At 37.6% G+C, this 19,951-nt stretch overlaps 1 protein-coding gene across 3 annotated transcripts in view; it reads left to right on the top strand.

Moving 5' to 3' along the window:
• Positions 1–3,983: 3,983 nt before the first annotated feature.
• LOC149015838 (RING/FYVE/PHD zinc finger superfamily protein) overlaps positions 3,984–19,951 on the top strand; it is a 43,991-nt gene continuing 28,023 nt past the window's right edge. For 2 of the 3 annotated variants that reach the window (XM_089155952.1, XM_089155950.1), the window contains exons 1-5: positions 3,984–4,172; positions 5,779–5,859; positions 8,569–8,829; positions 9,075–9,160; positions 10,165–10,311. In XM_089155952.1, coding sequence (XP_089012078.1) covers positions 8,595–8,829; positions 9,075–9,160; positions 10,165–10,311 — 468 coding nt within the window. In that variant the 5' untranslated portion in view covers positions 3,984–4,172; positions 5,779–5,859; positions 8,569–8,594. The remainder of the gene's footprint in view (positions 4,173–5,778; positions 5,860–8,568; positions 8,830–9,074; positions 9,161–10,164; positions 10,312–19,951) is intronic. The other variant, XM_089155951.1, reaches the window with a different exon arrangement.

Raw genomic sequence — 19,951 nt, forward strand, 5'->3', positions numbered from 1 at the left:
ACATCTATATCTACAGCAAAATCTAAAACGATATTGTCCTCGGAGAGTGAGCTCAAAAGAACTTAGCGAGTAGTTTACAAACAGATAACAAATTACAAACCAAATCAAGACATTATATGATGCAATATGATATGAGACAAAATGCAAGAATGCAACTATACTCAAACAGATGCTAGTCTCTAATGGCAGACATGCAATTAAGATGGAACACCAGCCTCCTCTGGGAAGGTATATCGTGACTTTGATCTCTCATGGGTTGGTTATCGGTCTTGAGATCTCGGGTAAGGGGTCAAGGCATCCCTCTCGAACTATCACCATGGTTGGGGTTTAGGTCACCACTCTCTCACCACCATTGGTATGAGTACTGGCGTGTGTCAGGGTTATACCTAGCCCAGTGCAAGTCAACTACTTAGTCATATCAACCTAGATTCAGATACTTTCCCTCATGCATCTCACAATCATGGTTCAATATCCTTCCCTACTAAAGTCATCGTATCGTATGGCACCAACAAGTTTGGACTATGCTGACTCTTAACCCTATTGGTCATCCACATATAATGGACGGGAAGCTCTCATGTCCTCTCACGGGTTGGCTACTAGTCTTGAGCGCCCATGAATCCAAGTCTATAGTATGCAACCCTACCAATGAATGGCTCCCACAATACGGGTTGTCTACCGGTCTTAAGAACCCACACCCCACACTATTGCCGCGAGTCACTTGGCATCAATACTTGTGCCGATAGGGTGTGATATGATGGGGTTTCTAAGCAAACACAACTAGACTTTCTAGTTATGACATCTAGTGATTATGAAAAGTGACAAGGGGCATCATAAGATTGTGTCCCATACAACCTCTATTGACGTCCCAAGAGAAAAACACTCGAATGGTATCCCCCAATTCACAAACACAACCTACATTCGCATCACAATATGATTCTCATCACATTCTCAAGCCAGAAGTCATTCCAATTCCAAATAGTCACATATTGATTATATATGAATAGCATCATTAAACATCTATATTCTGAAATTATAGTCATAGTAATTATTCCTAAACCCTAAAACAACAATATGTAATCATATGTTCAAGTTCCATAACAATCAAGAGTGTAACTATGGTTATGTGTAAGTGAACATCCTCACCTTGCTATTGATTCATAACCTTTGTAATTAGGTTAAAGGGAGAGTTCACGCTTCTCAAAAAGTCCTAAAAACATGGTGGTTCAAAGTTAAAAAAACCTTAGAGGTATGGTGTTGAAAAGAGGAACAAACAACCAACTTGACAGTGGGTGGGTTGCTTGGGGCAACCAGAGCAATCAACCCAGCCACAAATCTGCCAAACCTTGGCGGTGTTTCTTGTATGGGTCGTTTGAGAAGCTTCTGTGTACGGACAACATGTGCTCAAATTGACTTGAAACTTCTCTTTTGGGTTCCAACCTACTTTGAAATTAATTAGAAAAATTCTGAAATCATGGTACGACATTATCTAACATACTTTGAAGATTAAATATCGCAAAAAGAATGAAAACCTATCGAATCCTATATTATGTTTTTTCCAAATTCTTACTACACAAGATTCATGGAAGAGCTAGAGTGAAAGATTCACTCTAGAGCAAAGAGGATAGGAGATATAGGTCTGAAATCATAATAGATCATGGTCTAACATAGTTAGGAGATCAATCAAACCAAAAAGGATGAAAACCTAATGGATCCTATATTAGGTCTTCTACAAAATCTTACCGCGAGATTCACAGAAGAGCTAGAGTGAATGGAAATTCATTCTAGAGCAAGGAGAATAGAAGAGATAGGTCATTACAGCAAGTATAAACTTTATTCTAGGTCTTTACAGTAGGTAGAAACAATCAAAAGAGGAGTACTAGAGCGAAAAAGATGAATACTAACCTTTTAGAAAGAGTAACAACGATCGGAACCTTGATGGACATTCCACACCTTGCTTCACCTTGGAGAGGGTTCTCTTGAGAAGTTCTGACGTTCTCTGATGGCTTTAGAACATAATGACACATTTTATAACAAAAATACATTAAATAGGGCTTCCAAAACATCAATTTCATAAAATACCCTTTTACCCTGAAGCGGGGTGGATCGTCTGGGGCGACTAGGGCAGGCAACCCACCCCTGGTACTTTTGCTTCAGGAGTGGTATTGATGCTCTGAGAGCCCTAGCTCATTCTTGGGTCCTTTTCTATGTTATAGAAGGGTCTTACTTGTTTTTCGGGAGCTTTTACTTGTGCCATCATTGTACTCTTGATCCATCTACCAAGTCCGCCAATGTCCGAGTTAAATCTTCTCTATATTCTAACAAACTCCTAACTTAGTATCATCTCGATCTACTTTCATTGGTTCAGAGTCTAATCCAATGGTTTCACTTTAGATGGCTCACAGTTGCCTTCTTCCTGCACTCCGAGTTTTCGGACTTACAATATGGATTTTTGGATTAGGGTTTTGCGGGATTTCATAGCTTCAACTCTTGCTTCTGAGGAATCTGGTTTAAAATTGCTTCTACTCAGGAAAGAGGAGTTCGACATTTAACCGGTAATGTCCATACTAGAATTACAATTGATTAAGGGAATCCACTTTGTCGAATATATGGTCTCATCGGATCTTGAGTTTCTAGGATCTTACGTTGCATGTTCTCCATTTGGAAAATAATATGATGTGGATCAAATCGTGGTTGTGACATGGTTGTATCTCCTGTTGGTTTTGAATCTCTAAAAGATGAGGTAATCATTCTTTGAGAACTCTGTGCTTTTGGCTAGTCAGCATCATCATCGTTGGCGGTGGCAATGTCACCTCCTTCATCTTCCTTTTCGTATTTTTCCCCCCAGAGTTTCTCTCTGACTTGCTTCAGCAGCTTCAATCACAGGTATCTCTTCATGTTGTTCAGGCAATTGAGCCATGGTTTTTTGCTCTTTTCCCATAGACGGTGCCAAATGTTGGTGTTTAATTTGCCGAGGTTGCAAACCACGATTTACACTAAACGATTCAGATCTGGTTCGATTTGATGCAAGCTTTGCTCACCTGCAAGATCATTGGAAAAAAACTATTAGAAATTGAGTTGATCAGTTAGATTGGCGTACCGTCTTCGACGACCAAGTCAGTAAGGATGAAGAGTGTCTGTTCCAGGGCTTGGGTGAGCTCAAGGATTTCCAACGTTTGAAAGCGAGAAGTTGCAGGATTTGAGTGAATGAAAGTGTCTTATCTTTTGTCTGTGTTTAATCCTTTTTATAGACTTTCCTTACTAACTAGGTCTTATTAGGACGGTCAGTTGAGTGTTTTGGAATCAATAACTATAATTAGTTTCCCGCATGGTTTTTAGTTCAGCCTCATGTCATGTTTGGACCGTCGATCTGTTTGACATGAATCGGTCGGTGATGGATGGTTTATTTGTAACTACTACCTTTGATTAGATTCCCACATGGTTTGTAGTTCAACCTCAGTCATGTTTGGACCGTCGATCGGTTTGACATTATCGGTGATGGATGGTTTATTCATAACATCTACCTTTCACCGTTTGCCGTTGAATGTAATCTTTCGCCTGCTCAGCGAACACGTGTCCGGCTAATTCATTTTAAAGTTTCGCACGTTACCAAAAAATAATCCGTTGACATATTGTCAGTGTGTGATCTCTCGGATCTTCACGATCATCTTATTTGCAGATTGCTGTATCTACTTACACGTGTACGGCAAAAGATCTTGTCCCTTTGTTTTTTGTTCTTTTTCAAAGATGTTGCTAGCCCCACCCGAATGTAATGAAATTCTCCTTATGTGTGGGTTCCATTTATTAACGATGCATTTGAAAAACAAATCTCATCCGTCGATCGGAGTATATGGTTTTGCGCCTTTACCACCAGGTTAAGTTGTTTGAAATCTTCGACCAAAAAAAAAAAAATGTTTGAAATCTATTTTCTTTTCATTTTTCTTATAAAGAAAATAGACATACAAAACTTTTGAATATTATATTGGGATGTCTTTAGGATCGTCTTCCTGAAACGAAAGTCTAAGCCAGAACACACTCGTCTGATTTTCTGAAAATTTGATTAACGAAACCCTAGAAAAGTCCTACGATTCCGCGCATTAGTCCAGAATCGTATCCGTCGAAATGTCCTTATTGAGGAAATCAAGAGTGGACTTTGTAATCATACCAAGAAACAGGTAGTTTAGTTGTCGGTGAATCTCAATAATTTCCTTCCGAAAGTCACTTTTGGATTGTTTTCTTCTTTGTTTCATTGACTTCCTTTGATTCTTGAGTGAGAATTTCTGTGCGAGTTATGCCATTTTCTAATTATAAATTTATCTTCGTAGATTCGTGTTGTTTGACTCATTTGTAATCATAGTTAATGGATCTGGAAATGTGTTATGTTTTCGATGGCTGGGATGACACTGAAAGCTTCAAAATTTTCTTTAGCTGGTTGCTTAGTTTCTTCTCTGATGAACGGAAGCTTATATGCTGACAGAATTGCTCTCTTTTGGAAGTGTACAACAGCTATTTAATTCTTTTAGATTAGACAGTTCTCATATTTGCTACTGATTTAGGACAAAGTTAGTATCTTGTTATAGTATAGATAATCTAGAATCCTTTGACCAGTCATAATGCTAAAATGTAAATTATAATATTTGCATGTGAGTTGAAAATTTCTCATTGGAGCTGAATGCTGGGCAATTAAAGAGCATGAACATGTGAAATGATTATGACCAACATGAGGTTGGACGACCTTTAAATGGATGAGTGGCGGTATCCAGAAGAACAGGACTCAATTCGTCATTTTTTAACTAAATGTGTCTGCTACCTGGATTTTATTCTTTTTTCAGCGCTATTAAAGAACCTATTAAACGGCTTTCTTCACTTCTCCTGGGGTCATTTGGGCTGAGTTTGCTGCTCTTTTATCTCCTTTAATCTGAATCATGTCAGTACTCCTTACTTGAGCATTCAGAGGCTTCTGTTGTACATGCTTCAGGGTTTGAGGTCTTATTAAGATATGGCTTTTTGTGTCACTGAGTCAAAATCAGAGGTGGAGTTAGGGATTCAACAAGTTTCTAGTTTTGGTTGACATTCTGGCATCTTGTTGAGATTTTGGTCTGCAATCTTTTGTCAGGTAAAACGTCACATACTACCTGATATAAATGCCTCAACCATTGGCAAAATTTAAATGGTCATGCTTTTCAAGCCACTGTTGACAGGTAGAAAGGAATGGTGCTAACTGCAACTATTAAATTTGGTGATACGCATGAGATCTCTCGTAATAAAGCATCAAAGTACCTTTTTTTGGGTGAAGGGAAAAAGCTAATAAACAATGAGTTGCTAAAGTTAATTGGTGCTTAGCACAGTAGTAATTCCAACATTTATAATCTTCGTCCTGCGGTGTGAAGAAAATTCTGGATATGTAAGTGCTTCACACTCCATAACTACACCAGTTAGTGATGCTCATGCATCAACGATCTTGCACAACTGTGTGATATTGGCATGGATCTTCGTTCAACACATGCAAGAGTCCATGCCTCCACCTGTATGGCTTTTGGATGTAATCCCACTTTGAGTGGGGTTTGATGAGCTACTGTATAAACTTAAAAGTAATTGAGCTGAGCCCCAGCCTTAACTGTCAGTGATCAGCATATTAAAACATTTTGCCTTCTCTTTTTGATGGTTACTGGTTTCTTGAACTTAAGCCGTTGGAACTCAATTTGTGGTTTAAACCTTGAGATTTGGAGTTTTTTGGAGTATCTTTCTCATCCTTGCTAACAAGGAATTTGGTTGCTGTAGGTGGAACCACTAAAGAAGCCTTTTTGACAAGGAATTAATATTATGCCGCATTTAACAGGCAAAGAACATCATATCTAGAAGGTAATCATTCATTTTAGGGGGGTTCTACATTGGCCATTTAAATGTCGTTGGAGTATGTTCTATGGTTTACGATTTCATGTTTTGAATGTATTGGTATCATTTTGTACTACCATTCATCTTCTTCTCGACTACCACTGGTTACTGATTGGGAGAACTAATTTAACAAAATAAATAGCTGTTACTAACTTAAACAAAATAAATATTTGTTACTAACTTAAAAAAATAAGTATCCTTTTTGCCTATTCATTCTGTTTATTTCTTGCATGAATGCTTTCCACTTTTCTTCAGTCTTACTTCTTTATCTAAGGTGCATATGCTCTAAGGGCCTGTTTGGTTACTTGAGTCTGTAGATTTCAAAAATTTAGAGATTTCAAATCTACAGACTTCAAATCTCTAGAGTCATGGTTCGTAAAATTAACTGTTTGGTTAGTTTGAATTTTTGGAATGAAATTTCTAGATTTATCCTAAAAAAATATTTATTGAATTATGGTTCAAATCTTTAACGCTTTGATAGTATGGGTGAAATCTCTGGATTTCACCTCATACCCATAAATCTACAGATTCACGTTTTTAGTGTAAAAATGTGAATCTCTAGATTTCATGAATCTAGGGATTCACACAACCAAACAGGTAAAAATCTCCCATTTGTGAATCCAGAGATTTGAAATCTCTGGATTCGCTTAACCAAACAGGCCCTAACATAATTATATCCTCTCTTAAAAGCATGTTAAAAGTTTAATTAACCATTGTATGCCATCTTTTATTTGACATACCTAATTTTTATCTAGTTAGATGTATGTCTCCCTGATCCCTTATATATTTAGTATCCTCTCTGTAAATATTTATCTTTAATCTCTCTCTCTCAAACAGCTAAAGTGGCTTTGTCAAATGCAATGCTAATCGACGAGATGGTCTTGTAAAGATGTGTAGTCTCTTCCTTGCGAACCTTTGTTACTCAAAGTTATAGCATTAACAATTCAAAATCTGATTCTATTGGTCTTTTTAATGTGACTTGTTCTTCCATTATGGTGGTGGAACCTGAGCCTATGCTGCAGTTTATTACTTGCCATTACAATGTATCCAATATTGGGGAATATTGCCTAATTTTGTCATATATCTCAGTGATAAGGAAAATTGCCCCCCTCCCCCAGATGATGCTTGTGCGGAAGCCTTCGGCACTGGGTTTTAGGGGTGTAAACGGATCGGATAGTGGTAATACCATATCGGCATCCTATTATTTTCGGACGAATTCGAATAATATCCTACCGGTTTTCGGACGGATTCAGTTGGATTCGGATGATAATTGGATAGTTATTTTCTTAAATAGGTTCTTCGAAATTGGCATGAATACAAATTAAATACAAGTTTTTGACTACTTGTTGACATCTTTACCATTTTATTTGTGAGGTTAGGTTCGAAATTTAAGAATTTAGCTACTTTGGTAGTTATTTTAGTAAGAAATCTAGAAAAATAGTCACATATCTCAAGTAAAAAATTATAAAAATAAGAAATAAATCCAAATAAGTAACTTAATCAGATAATTTTATTGAACGGATAATAATCGGTTGTAAAGGGGTATACCATATCCGCATCCTATTAGTAATCGGATGGATTCGGATACAGCTAACGGATGCGAATGCGAATTCGGGAGTGGATTTTGGATATCTATTTACACCCCTATTGGGTTTGCCCTTTATTGGTCATATTTTTTAGCGATAATGTTTTAATGGATCTTGTAGCTTTAAGGGTAAGTCTTACCCGAGTATGAAAAATTGGGTCAGCATTTCAGAAGTTGGTAAATACTGCTACTTTCTTCTTTCTTTTCCTTTCTTTTTTTTTTTTTTTTTTTTTTTTTGGGGGGGGGGTGGTGGTGGTGGTAAATGCCACTACTTGTTCTTTATTTGAGATAAAAAGTTCATTGCTCACATATCTTCCCTTACATGGATCGCATGCTTGTGACACTGGATCAAATGGTGCTATAACACATGCTTCCCGTAAATTGTGTCTTTTTATTTTTTTAATTTTTTAACTTAAAAAGGACATTTTTTATGCAGTTTGATCAGACCTAATGCATCTATTTAGCCTGTATTAATGGGCCCACTGGTGGTATGTTTAGAACCTAATTTGATGTCTGTAAATAGTTCAGATCAGATTTCAGCTTTAACAGTCAGATGTTATCTAACAAGTGACATGGCCAGATATAGATCTAGATCTAATGGTTAAAATGAAATTAGGAACAGTAAATATCTGCAAGAGTTGTTTATTTCCATAGTACTTGTATGCACTAAAGTACTGTTGACCCTGATTCCTATAGGTTGGCCTGTGTTGTGTTGTCAACTTGTCACGTCTGCCTTGGATGCATGGTCCACTACCATGTGGACTCTTTTGTTGTTGTTCCAGCTTTCAAAGTTCCAACTTCCAAGTCATTACTTGGAAATGCCTAGCAGGAGTTATTTTGCAGCCTGGGAAAATGATAATGCCTTTTGAGCTGTCAGCTACACTATCACTTGAACATTCCTCAGTCACTTTCTTGTGTGACTTAGCTGTTTAAGAGGAAGGGGAGGCTCTAGTTGAAGGCATATCTTGGGAATCTCATGTCTGTGGATTAGGCTTCAATCCTTATTATTTGGCAGATTTTTTTAGCTGCATTTGGCATGATTTGTACTTTTCATATAGAGGGTCTCACTAAGATGCTAATATTTAGTGCAGTTTCATCATTACTGCAGGTCTTCCAAATGCAGTTGGTGTCAAATTATGGTCAAACTGAAGATGTTGCCGAAACAGAACCCATTCTTAATCAATCAGACACTGTATCCACATCCAAGGAATTCCCATCATCATGTGAAATTAGATTAGTGATTGGTGATTCTTCTGATGCTGGCGACGATCGGCCGAGTCTTGATGGTGATGAATGTTGCAATCTAGTGAACGTGGACCAGCCGCAATGTCGGATTTGCCTTGATAATGGAGGTCCTTACTACCTACTGTGATCGGTATCTTTTTCCTCTCATAGGAGCCCCATCTTCTAGCCAAGATGGTGTATATTGTTTCTTTGAAGATAAGTACAGTGTCTGGCATGACATGGGGAACTTGTGGTTGTGGATGATATCAGTTACATGAATTTTGAGCAAGTTATGAAAGAGAAAGATTGTTTTGCAGGAAATTGATATTTATTTTGTATTATTGTATTGAAATAGTTATCTTTCCATGCATAGGCGAAGATTTGATAGCACCCTGCTATTGTAGAGGAACACAAAAGTACGTTCACCGATCATGTCTTGATCATTGGAGATCAACTAAGGTAAATAAAGAGAATTCTTGCATGTTGTTGATATTCTAGAAACTGGCCATGTAACAAGGATACTTGACGCACATAGACAATTAACTCCCCTGATATGTTGATGTAGTTATGCATATCTCATTAATAGATGCTTGTCCTCTATGCATGTATGGACTGATTTTTTTGTCTATCAACTGGGTTTCTTTTTCCAAATTTGACTTCGGTAAATGCTTTGTTATATATTTGTTGACCTTGTGCAACATACTTATTTGTCTCTTACGGAAATTGACTCATAACTTTTAAGGAAAAGAGAAAGCTACTGGGGCAAGTATGGTGTGCCGCCCCTATGCCCAGACATAGGGTTAGTGAAATGACAGTCACACCACGTTACACCTTTCTATGCGGTTGTGGTGGTCATTTCGCTTGCTTCAGTGTCTGGGCACAGGAGCATGTTACATGCACCCAGGTAGCCTCCACCCCACCCCCAAAGTTTTTAAATGTATCATCTCCGACAAGATTATTTGAGACTAATATCTTTAGTTTCTAAACGTTATCTTATCCATAGGACTAATAGTAATATCTGGGATATAATAAATCTACTTTCTGGATATATTTTACTCTCAAACTTTTGGAAGACTGGAAAGTTCCTTCGAAATATAAATCAGTGGGAACTGGGATGGGAAGTTGCTGAAGATGACTTGTGATTTTTATCTGAAGGGTAGGGTCCTAACCAAGCCAGAACAAAGTGGATATAGGTATTTGTCGACATGTTTGGCTACTGATATCTGCTATTTTCATACTTTGTACTTGTAGTTTGTTCCAACTTCCAAGAGAACTACGGCATTATTTCTTGGTCGACAGTTTGAGCTTTTTTACTGTCATCTTAGGCAGTACAAAAGCTATCAATTTGGAATATAACTTTTTGTTTATTGACATGTTCTGCATATCCATCATCATTTTTTTTCCTGTTTATGTTTTTAAGAATGCAATTAATTTCTAAACTGCTATGTTTTTTTGAATGCCAGGAGGGCTTTGCTTTTGCTCACTGTACAGAGTGCAGAGCAGTATTTATTTTACGAGCAAATGTGCCAGCAGATCGCTGGTGGTTGAGATTGAAATTTCAACTTCTTGTTGTTAGGGACCACGCTTTCATTTTTATTGTTGTTCAGTTGGTAAGATAATTAACTTTCTTGTTCCATATTGTTCTTTTGGTTCTTCCACGACCAGTTTGGTTTTTCTTTTTGGGTGAGTTCCTTGACTAATTTAGTTGAACTTGCATAGTTGTAAAGGTTACTAGGTGAACCTAGGTGTTGCTGGACTGGGCTTAGACCTTTGCAGCCATGTAGTATACATGATATGCTAATAAGCAGTAACTTTATATTAATATACTTATATGCAATAAAAAGAAGCCATATCAATACATAATTATGCCAATAATTTTTATTTTTTGTCAGCAGCTGAAAATTATGCCAATAATGACCTGATATGAGAATAACCAACCTATGTAAACTTGCAAAGTGTCAAAAACTGATATATTATGTGATGGTATGATAAAAGGCAACACACGATTACTTGGCAGTCAAGGTGACACTGGCATCCAAATCAGAAAATTATTATTGTTTCGGTAATCGAGTCCAAGTTAAAGTAAAGTTTTATTTCAGTTTGAATAGGTTTGGCTTTTGTTTCCGACTCTTTAGTAGCTGCTTATAGAGTCTTAACTGGACAGAATTTTCAGTTTTCAAAGAGAGTTTCATGAATTGATACCTTGGCTGCCAAGAGCTGCATCTGCTCTTCTGACCTCTCCTCCCCGGCTTCCCTTTTCAAGATTCTATTACCTGTTGTATTACTCTGGTTGTATTTTTCTTCGCTCCTCTTTAATGTAGCTATAGATTGAATAGGATCAACTAGGGGCTTTCCAAGATCTCAATCAGAACCAACTTGAATTTGGTTATTAAAGCATTCCTAGTTGGAATAAGATTGAGGAGTAAAGGGTAATTGCATAAAATCAGCTGATTAAATTACAGCTAGTTTTGAATTGTTAGGAGGATATGGGAGTGATATGGTCCAAAGTGGATGAAGATCCAATGGTTGGATTGGGCTCTGCATTCTCTTTGCAAAAAACACGTGGTGAATGTCCTTGTAAGAACCTTGATCGAACGCCAGATTGAATGGATAAACCCTGCAATAGCGCTCAGTAGTAGCCTGTAATTACTCACTCTCTCATGTACACACACTGCAATTGGAGGGAATAGGAAATACAATTGGAAGTACTATGAGTCTATGATTGGTTCACTGGTGTTGAAACCACCGAATTTTTGCAAGATTTCACTAAATTTTGAACTATGGAGGTAAGTTAAGCCACTGGTGGACATAAGCAAGAAAAAGAACTATCTGGGTTAACCCTTACCATGAATACCTAACGACAACCTGCAGAGGGTATGGAACTGGATTTAGTTTGATTCTCTACCATTGCCAACAGCTTCTCAGTCATAGTAGTGGTTCAGCCATGAATAGAGAAGGCTTTCAGAACAAACTTACAAATATGGTGATTCTCAATTGCAGAGAAAAAAGGGTGGAAACTAGAGGACAATCCAGCATAGCAAACAAAGTTAGATATAGGATATTGACCTCCCCTTAGGATTTTGTGAAGAGGAGGCAAAAAGGTGGAGTTCATCGAAGCAAGGATGGCAGCTGCTAATTTATGACAACAAGCTTACACTTAATTATAGAGGATTTCAGAAGGATGTGGCAACAAAAGGAGGCTGTGCTATTACTTAGTGGAAGCACACTTCTTTTTTTTTGTTGGGGGGGGGGGACTAGGATTCAAACAGGACACTGGATCAGTAACATAGTACTTAAGCTCAAATAAGTAACAACAGAACCCTTATGGGTGTGAGAATACCTGGCAAAAAAGATACTCAAGAGATCTAAGATATAATTTGGAAACCTCAACATGTTGATCTCAAAATAAACAAACACTACCAAAAACATGAGGTGGTAGAACAAAAAGAAGGGTAGATGAAGATAACAAAGAATACTGAATACCATTATAAAACAGATGAAAGCTTATGTTCAATAAGGGATCAGACAGCTAAAAACGGCCAAAGCCTTGAAAGATTTAGTCACCTTCATTTGAAATAAGAGGGAAAAGTGGGTCTCGATTAAATGTCTGTTTTTCTGCTCAGCTACATTGTTCTGTTTGAGGGTTTAAACATATGAAGACTGATGAATATTATCATCAGAAACCATAAATTCATTAAATAGAACGGACAAATATTTCTTTGCATAGTCACTGTCTTACTGTGATACCCGAAAACTTTCCATGCCTACGTGGGATAGTTTTAAAAGCGTTGTTTAGTGACTTTCATGTCTTCTGCTACTGTAGGAAGAGACAGACAGTTATTTATGCCTTTTTTAAGGAAGTGAAAGCACCCTTCCCCCAGTTCTAGGATGCGTAGTAGCTCTAGTAAGTCTGTTGTTGGATCTGGATCAGGATGCGGAGTTTGAGCTGCGGGGTGAGGGAGAGATAGCTGTCTATCCCATTCCTTCTTTGGTTCAGTCTTTGGTAGTAGGTGCGATATTGAAGGAGTGTTGGGCTAAGGACTGGAGCTTTATTCCCACTCCCTGTAGTATGTCTTCAGTAGTTTGCTTGGAAAGTAGTCTATTGTAATAAAGAGCATAGTGCTTCACAGGTGAAGGCGCAGGATATGCTTCTTCCCTTTATTGCGGCTTTGTCATTTTCACATAGATGTTATATGTAAAAAATCCTATTCCCCCGATCTCTACTTCTGCTAATGAATGCTAGAATTGGGATATCGACAAAGAGGGTAGACCGTAGAGGGTTCAACAAAGAAAAGCAAAAAAACGGATGCGCTACGCGCAGCCTTGTAGTAGGGCCACTGCTTTGTTGCAATGACTTTCTTGCTGGGGCGCTCGGCCGTTGCTTGTTCGCTGGTGCGTGAATCCCTTGCTTGTTTAGGAACGATATCTGGAATTTCTGTATGGGAATATATGCGATAGATATCCCTTGAAGGAGAAGGAGGGAATGGATTTGTTGAGGGAGAATCCCATCTGTAAGGATCTCACCTTGCCTGCTGTCCTGTTCCAAAACTCTATAGCTCTCCCTTCTTTTTTTGTTAAGCCAAATTAAATAGGTACATCCATAATGGAAAAGATGGAGGCACGTGCGCATACGGGGATGAGGTCACAGAGGACACCCTTGTTGCTTGCTTTGCTTGGGCAAGATTCATCCCTTCTGATTGGAATGGAATCTTCCACCTATCACTATCAGTATTGCTGTCTCAACTCTCCATTCTTCAAAGGTCTGTAACGGGGGGCTTTTTTAGTGGAAAAAAAAAAAGCATTTGGAGGGCACTGATTGGATTATTAACAAAGGTGGGGTCAAGGAAAGATCGAAAATACGCGTTATTTGCAGGCGTAGGAGTGGTGATTCCTACTGAAGTAGAATCAGTAGCCATTCCTGTCGTTGTTGCACTTTCATGGGGAGAGTACACAGGCGCTCGTATAGAGCCCTCTTTCAATCGGTCAGTATCAAAGGATTGAAAGAGGTCTGGCTAATCAATTGGTTGAGAATGGGGTTCCACTGTACAACCAGGAATCTTTCCCTTCCCTTCGTTCTCCCCTTCCTGTTCATCTGGAAGGAAGCGGAAATCAACCCCAAACAATTGGTAGTGAGTGATGTTCTAGTTCTTTGGTAGCTAGCTTTCGTCTAATAGAGAGAACCTAACTCTCCTAAACAGCAGGCAACAAAGCATTGTAGATTTGTGTTGTATATGTGGAAGCGAGGGCAGAACAAGGAGGCAACCAGCGCGGGTGGGACCTGTTGAAAAGGGGGTTTGTAGAGCAAGTAACCAGGGCGCCAGAGGTGCTATGGCTTTGCTACCTTGAGTTTTAGCTCCTAGTTTGGAACTATGGTAAAGTAGTCTCAACGCTGCCTGCCTTGATTCCCAAGTCACAGCAGCCTTGCATAAGTAAGCATGGGCAATAGAACAGAATGGAATGGTTGTTGCATTTATCCAAGCAAGGAGCGGGGTAGTTAACTCGCAGAAATGGGAATGCAATGTCGAAAACAGTGTAGGAATATCAAATTGAGTACATGTTTCAGCTACAAAACTGCTCCTGTAGAAAATAATTGAGCATAATGTTTCCTAAAATAAATCCAGCTAACTTTTGAATAATCATCAATGGAAGTAACAATGTGGCAAACCCCTAAGTAGAAATAATAGACACGGACCCCACACATCAGAGTGCACCCTTGAAAACTGTTTGCTAACAAGAGGAGTATGGCTCACATGGTGAAAAGGTTGTATCTCATGCACAAGGTCCTCAAATTTTAGCAGGGTCAGATGTTCAATAGCTCATACGGTTAAAGGTTCATAAATCGATAAGATTCATAAGATAAAATAGAAAGAGAACAGAAATGATTATCCAATAATTTGACTCTCCAATGAAGAATGACCTAAATGGTAGCGAATTTGGCGGGGCATGGATATTGTTGGAACATGCCATTGAAGACTTCTACTTGTTTGGATAAAATCCCTGAGAATCCTAACCTCTACCCATTGTCTTCTTTGTTGTAAAATATTGGGAGAAAAAAATCAAGAAAAGAAGGTGACACCATAACTATAAGTAGGAAAAAAAAGAACTAAATTTGTGAAGAAACAGTAAATGAAGTTAGGTAAGTAAAGAATTGATGACAATGAGAGGAATGATTAAGATGGAAATTCTTTTGCTATTAACTTTAGCATAAGAGCCAACAGTTCGGATGAAAATTGAGGTGGGAGAACAAAAACAGAAAATATACTTGAGATCCCAGTCATTTGGTCCAAGGCACCTGAATCAGTGATCCGGGGCAGAAAACAAATGACAGACAAGTGGAGTTCTCTGTCTAATCACAACTGGAAATGAAGGTCTATGATTATTAAGAAGTCTAAAACTGAGTAAAGCACTTATAATCCATACCTGACATCTTTACTCTTAACCTCAGGTTGCAGTAGAATCTAATGTATTGGCAAAGATGACAAACTAACCAGGCTTACCTGGAAGTTTCCTGCAAAATTGTTGGATATGTCTAGGATGACCCCAGTGATGATATTTTTTCATCCTCTTGAATTATCTGAAAGGCTTTGCGAACCAGTGTTGCCAGACATTTTCCAAAATTTCCTGCATGACCATGACCAATTGACCCCCCCTTGAACCTTGTCTGTCAGTGGAACCATGGTCAGCTGTGATTCTGTGAAAGATGCAAGGTCTAAATTATCAACTGGAGTATTGTCATCAGAACTTTCAAGAGACATGAAAAACCCATGAGAAAGTTTAAGATAATATGGTATCCTTGTCACTATTGAGGATCTATTAACACCAAGACTGCCAAAAAAATCCGTGATGGCAAGCTGCTCATGCTGATTCTGCATTTGATTTACCTCTGAAGTAATACGAAGTTTGGAGCTTAGAATCTTCATACATCTAGTTCAAGATCAAAATATTGGGTTAGAGGACGTCAGGACAATCCTTCTGAACAACTCTATGTTACTTCACTGACAACTGATAAATACATGAGAGATTGTTTTGTCTTGAACACAATATGTTTAAATATTCCCACAGTTCTTTCATAATATCAATATGAGTTGATCAACAATATGTTCCATTAAGTTTACAAATCTGACCTAATATACAGGTATATAGTTTCCCACTTTCCCATGTGTCATCATCTGCAGGAAGTGCTTTTCCAAATAAGTCTTCTGCCCACAGCCAGTCAAAGCAAATTTAACAAATTTTTTTTTCCATTGATGGAAGTTTGCAGCCCTTTCTAACTTTTTGTCCAGCATCCGCTGAGAAGATGAAGACGTCATGTCACGTCTGTAATAATACTTTTTGATCCAGCTATCCAGGAAAAACACATTAGAAACTGAAAAAAGGCCATGGTGGTGTCTTACAGATATGAATATGCCAAGATGAGAACCAATCAATCAAAAAATGGCCTGATCTTTCATTAACTAGACTGTTGACAAACCAGAGGATAATTAGTCCTATCCCACAATGAAGACACTTCGTTCACAGAATCAGATAAGCAAAGAGAACTACCCAGAAGTTCAAATGCAGCTACTCTCCCCCAATCAAAAAAAGCCAAGAAGGAATTTAGTGAACTGGGCAACAAGTGTATCGATTCAGCTTAGATTCAAAATCTGTGCGGCATGTATAATGATTCTTCAAGAAACAAGTTGATTCCATATTGGGATGACAGAGCGTCAATTTTAGGAACAACTACCTCTTAAATAAAAAGACAGAAGCAAAATAAAATTGCTCAAGCAACTGAAAAAGGAAAGTCTGGTTCTTCTAAGACCAAGAACTATTCTCCATAAGCTCCAACAAACAGCATAGTGCTGCTCCTCAATCTCAACTGATACAAAAATATGACTTTGAACTAGCTTCCACAGATCTTTTCCATATAAAAATTGAGCAGATCTTCAGAAGCAGAAGAAGAACTAATGGAGACTATCTCCTTGCCTTTTTTGCCTTTTATACCCTTATCTGACAATAACTCAATAAGCTATGTTGCCACTAAGTGCATTGATATATGGCATGGTGACTTGTGTAAGATGTATGGTGGGTCAATGTACCATAGTTCTAAATCTTGGAAGATCTTGGGTAGATTTAGAAAATTCAATAAGTTTGAGCTCCTCAAGACAAATTTATAACCAAGACGATGAATCTGCACTAATCTGAATATCTTGACTAAGGCGAGATTTCGTACTTCTGTACTGCTTTGCCAACATATTAGAAAATGGCACACTACGCACTGTAAAAAGGCGATAGCTGGAAAGAGAAGTGGAGAACCTTGGTTCTTTTACTTTTTTTGGTTATATCATCACAGAGACCCATTGGGTTCAAGGTTTGAGAACTCAAGTTTGACCAGCTTGAGACTGAGATATGGTCAATACTGGGTGGAACCTAGGATCTTTTTCTAGCCAACTTGAGGAGGTAGCTTTGAGGCCCAAAATGGTCTTTTTCTTATTCTGATGTTATATATGCAGCCTATTATTCACCTTTTACGCATATTGCATGCACTATTTTAGGGAAGAAAAACAATTTAATGGTACTTTTGGCTGTTTTCTCCCAAGTTTGATTGTGTATTTTGTTCTTGGACATTGAATAGAAACCAGGACTGCCACTTATTCATGCGAAATATCATGTAGGTACATTTTTTTACTTTTTATATTAGGATAATTACTATTGCCTCCTCTGTTATAGCTTAATTTCACTTTATCCCCTATACTTTTTGAAATTACTAGTTCAACCTTAGACTTTACCTATAATTACTGTTGCCCCCCTACCGTTAAACTCTGTTAGTTAAGTGATGACGTGGAATTTTTTTTAATTATTTAAAAATTCCAAAGTAACTAAGCTTTTATTCTACTTATTTATACTTTATATTAAATTACTTTATTACCTTAGTAATTAGGAAAAAATTAACCCTAATTTGTTAGTTCCTTATTTTTTTAGCTTTTTATATTTACTTTTCAATTTGGTATTATTTTTTAGTTTTTGTTATTTACTTTCCAATTTGATGTTATCAATTTTAGGAAGTTCCTACCTCCATTAGGTTTCATTTATTTGTTATCTAATTTGACGTTATCAATATTAGGAAGTTCTTTTTCTTAACTGAAAAAAAACAATAATTTAGGTAGTCTTTTTTTTTTTGAATTCAAAATGATAAGAATACAAGCGCAAAATTGGTACTTGATATGGTTTTTTCTAAATGAGGATAGTATTGTGTTTTGACTTTTTAACTCTAGAAGGACAAAATAGACATTAAACATTCAAATGTAGCAGTCTCTTAACATTGTTAGAACTGAGGAGGGCAACAGTAATTTCATAAGAGCAGGGTGCTATTAATTAAGCTATGATATAGGGGGGCAACTATAATTATGCCTTTTATATTTGTTATTTCAAGGCTTTCCAGCAAATCCAGTGCAGTTGAATAAATGCTTTAAGTAAATGAAATAATAAAATATAAAAGCATTTCTTAAATGATATTTGGCATAAATAAGTGCCTTGGGGATTACTGACACATATATAGTGCTTGCCATGATTTCTAGCCAGGTTTCTACAAGTTCTGATTGGGATAAATACTTAGTATAGGTTTTCAGATCTAAACTTGCGAAATATGGTTGGGACATGTCTACGGGTCTAAATTAGTTTTTGTTGTGTTGATAAGATTCTTTTAAGGTCACAATACATGTTAGTCTTTGTTTTTTGTGAAACTGAGATATCTCAAAAAACTTGTAGTTTTGACTTAGGTTTAGTTCCAAGATGGGGATACACCACCAGGGGTTAAGACATCTCTATAAGGAGATCAATTCCATACTGTGAAAGATTTGGCTTTGTTCAATTATTTTGATAAAGTTACTGTTTCCTAAATATGAGTTCTACTTGTTTTAAGCAGTAGGTTTTTAAATTTTTATATATTAGATGTTGATCTACAATCTCATGATGTTGAAAATTGTTTTCCTGAAGGCATTTATTATACTTCTGGTAATAAAAAAACAATTTTCCTGCACCTGAAATGGGAAAAAATGATTTTCCACTTAAATATATTTGTTAAGCCTAAAAATGCCTTCTCTTGAAGTTTCGAGCTAATTGTGGCTATTTTGTCTTTGAAACATCATACTGAAACAAAAACACAAAGCATAAATTCGCTGAGATCTTGTTGGTCTCTACTTTGTTAGAAAACCCATTTAAAATGAATTTACGAGCCTTGAATGGTACTGAATTCCCAATTACATTGGAGTCATGTTGATGATCAACCTTTCGCTACTTGGAGACAGGAATAGTAGTTTAGTTTCTTTTGCAAAGCCTTGAACTGTGGACATAATAGAAATCACATCTTGAAGATAAACAATCATATGGGGCAGTTGCTTGAGAAGCCTGGTAACTTTAAGAAGGAAGCTGCCTTTTCACTAATTGTTTTGGGACCAATATGGCTGAATTTGAGTGCTTTCCACCCAAGAAAGGGGGCTTGTTTGCTGTTTAGCAACAATGTGTGGATGAACTGTTGTCTGAGGTAGAGGTAAAAGATTGGTGATGGGTTTGGAGGAGGTTTCATAAGCATTTGGGGAGATAATGTGGGATGAGTTAATGGCAGCAATCGTGTAGTTTTATTGAGACTTGAATGGTTGATTGTGCCAAATCCTATGAATGCCACATTCATTACCTTGAAACCTAAGAGATGAGGAGTCCTTTGCTAGGTATTGTCCAATTTTGCTTTGCATAATCTTATCTCCAAAGTTTTTACAGAGGTTATCACAATTAGTTGAGCCAGGTAACTGGGGATGTGGTGCATGCTAATTAGTTTACTTCTACGGAAAAGGAAGATCCATTGTTGACAGTATTTTGGTTTGCCATGACACTGTGAGAGGGATTGAGCAGAAGGCGGCTTTGCAAACTCGAATACAACCTCGAGGGACTAATTAGGGAGGGGGAAGTCCAATTATGGCTTTTGAAGGGAGTGGTGATGAGTTGCCATTTCTGACAATGGAGATGGCAGCCATGAATTCAATATTGCACACAGAGGGGTCTGCTTAAGTTGTCGATCCTATCAGATCAAAATTGGCAGTAGACATACTAATAGGCAGCGGTCAAGGCCATGGAAGTCACGAGACATTTAAGATATAATACTTCAGGGTTGTATGGCAATGTTTCTGTTCCATTTCCCTGTTTTTAGGTGAGAAACAGTTTTTCCTGTTTCTATGGAAAAAATAAGGCTTCCATGACACACATCACACACACACA

This window comes from Hakea prostrata, chromosome 5 (genome assembly GCF_041222555.1).
Source record: "Hakea prostrata isolate BN-2017 chromosome 5, UWA_Hpros_2, whole genome shotgun sequence".
NCBI classification, from domain to species: Eukaryota; Viridiplantae; Streptophyta; class Magnoliopsida; order Proteales; family Proteaceae; genus Hakea; species Hakea prostrata.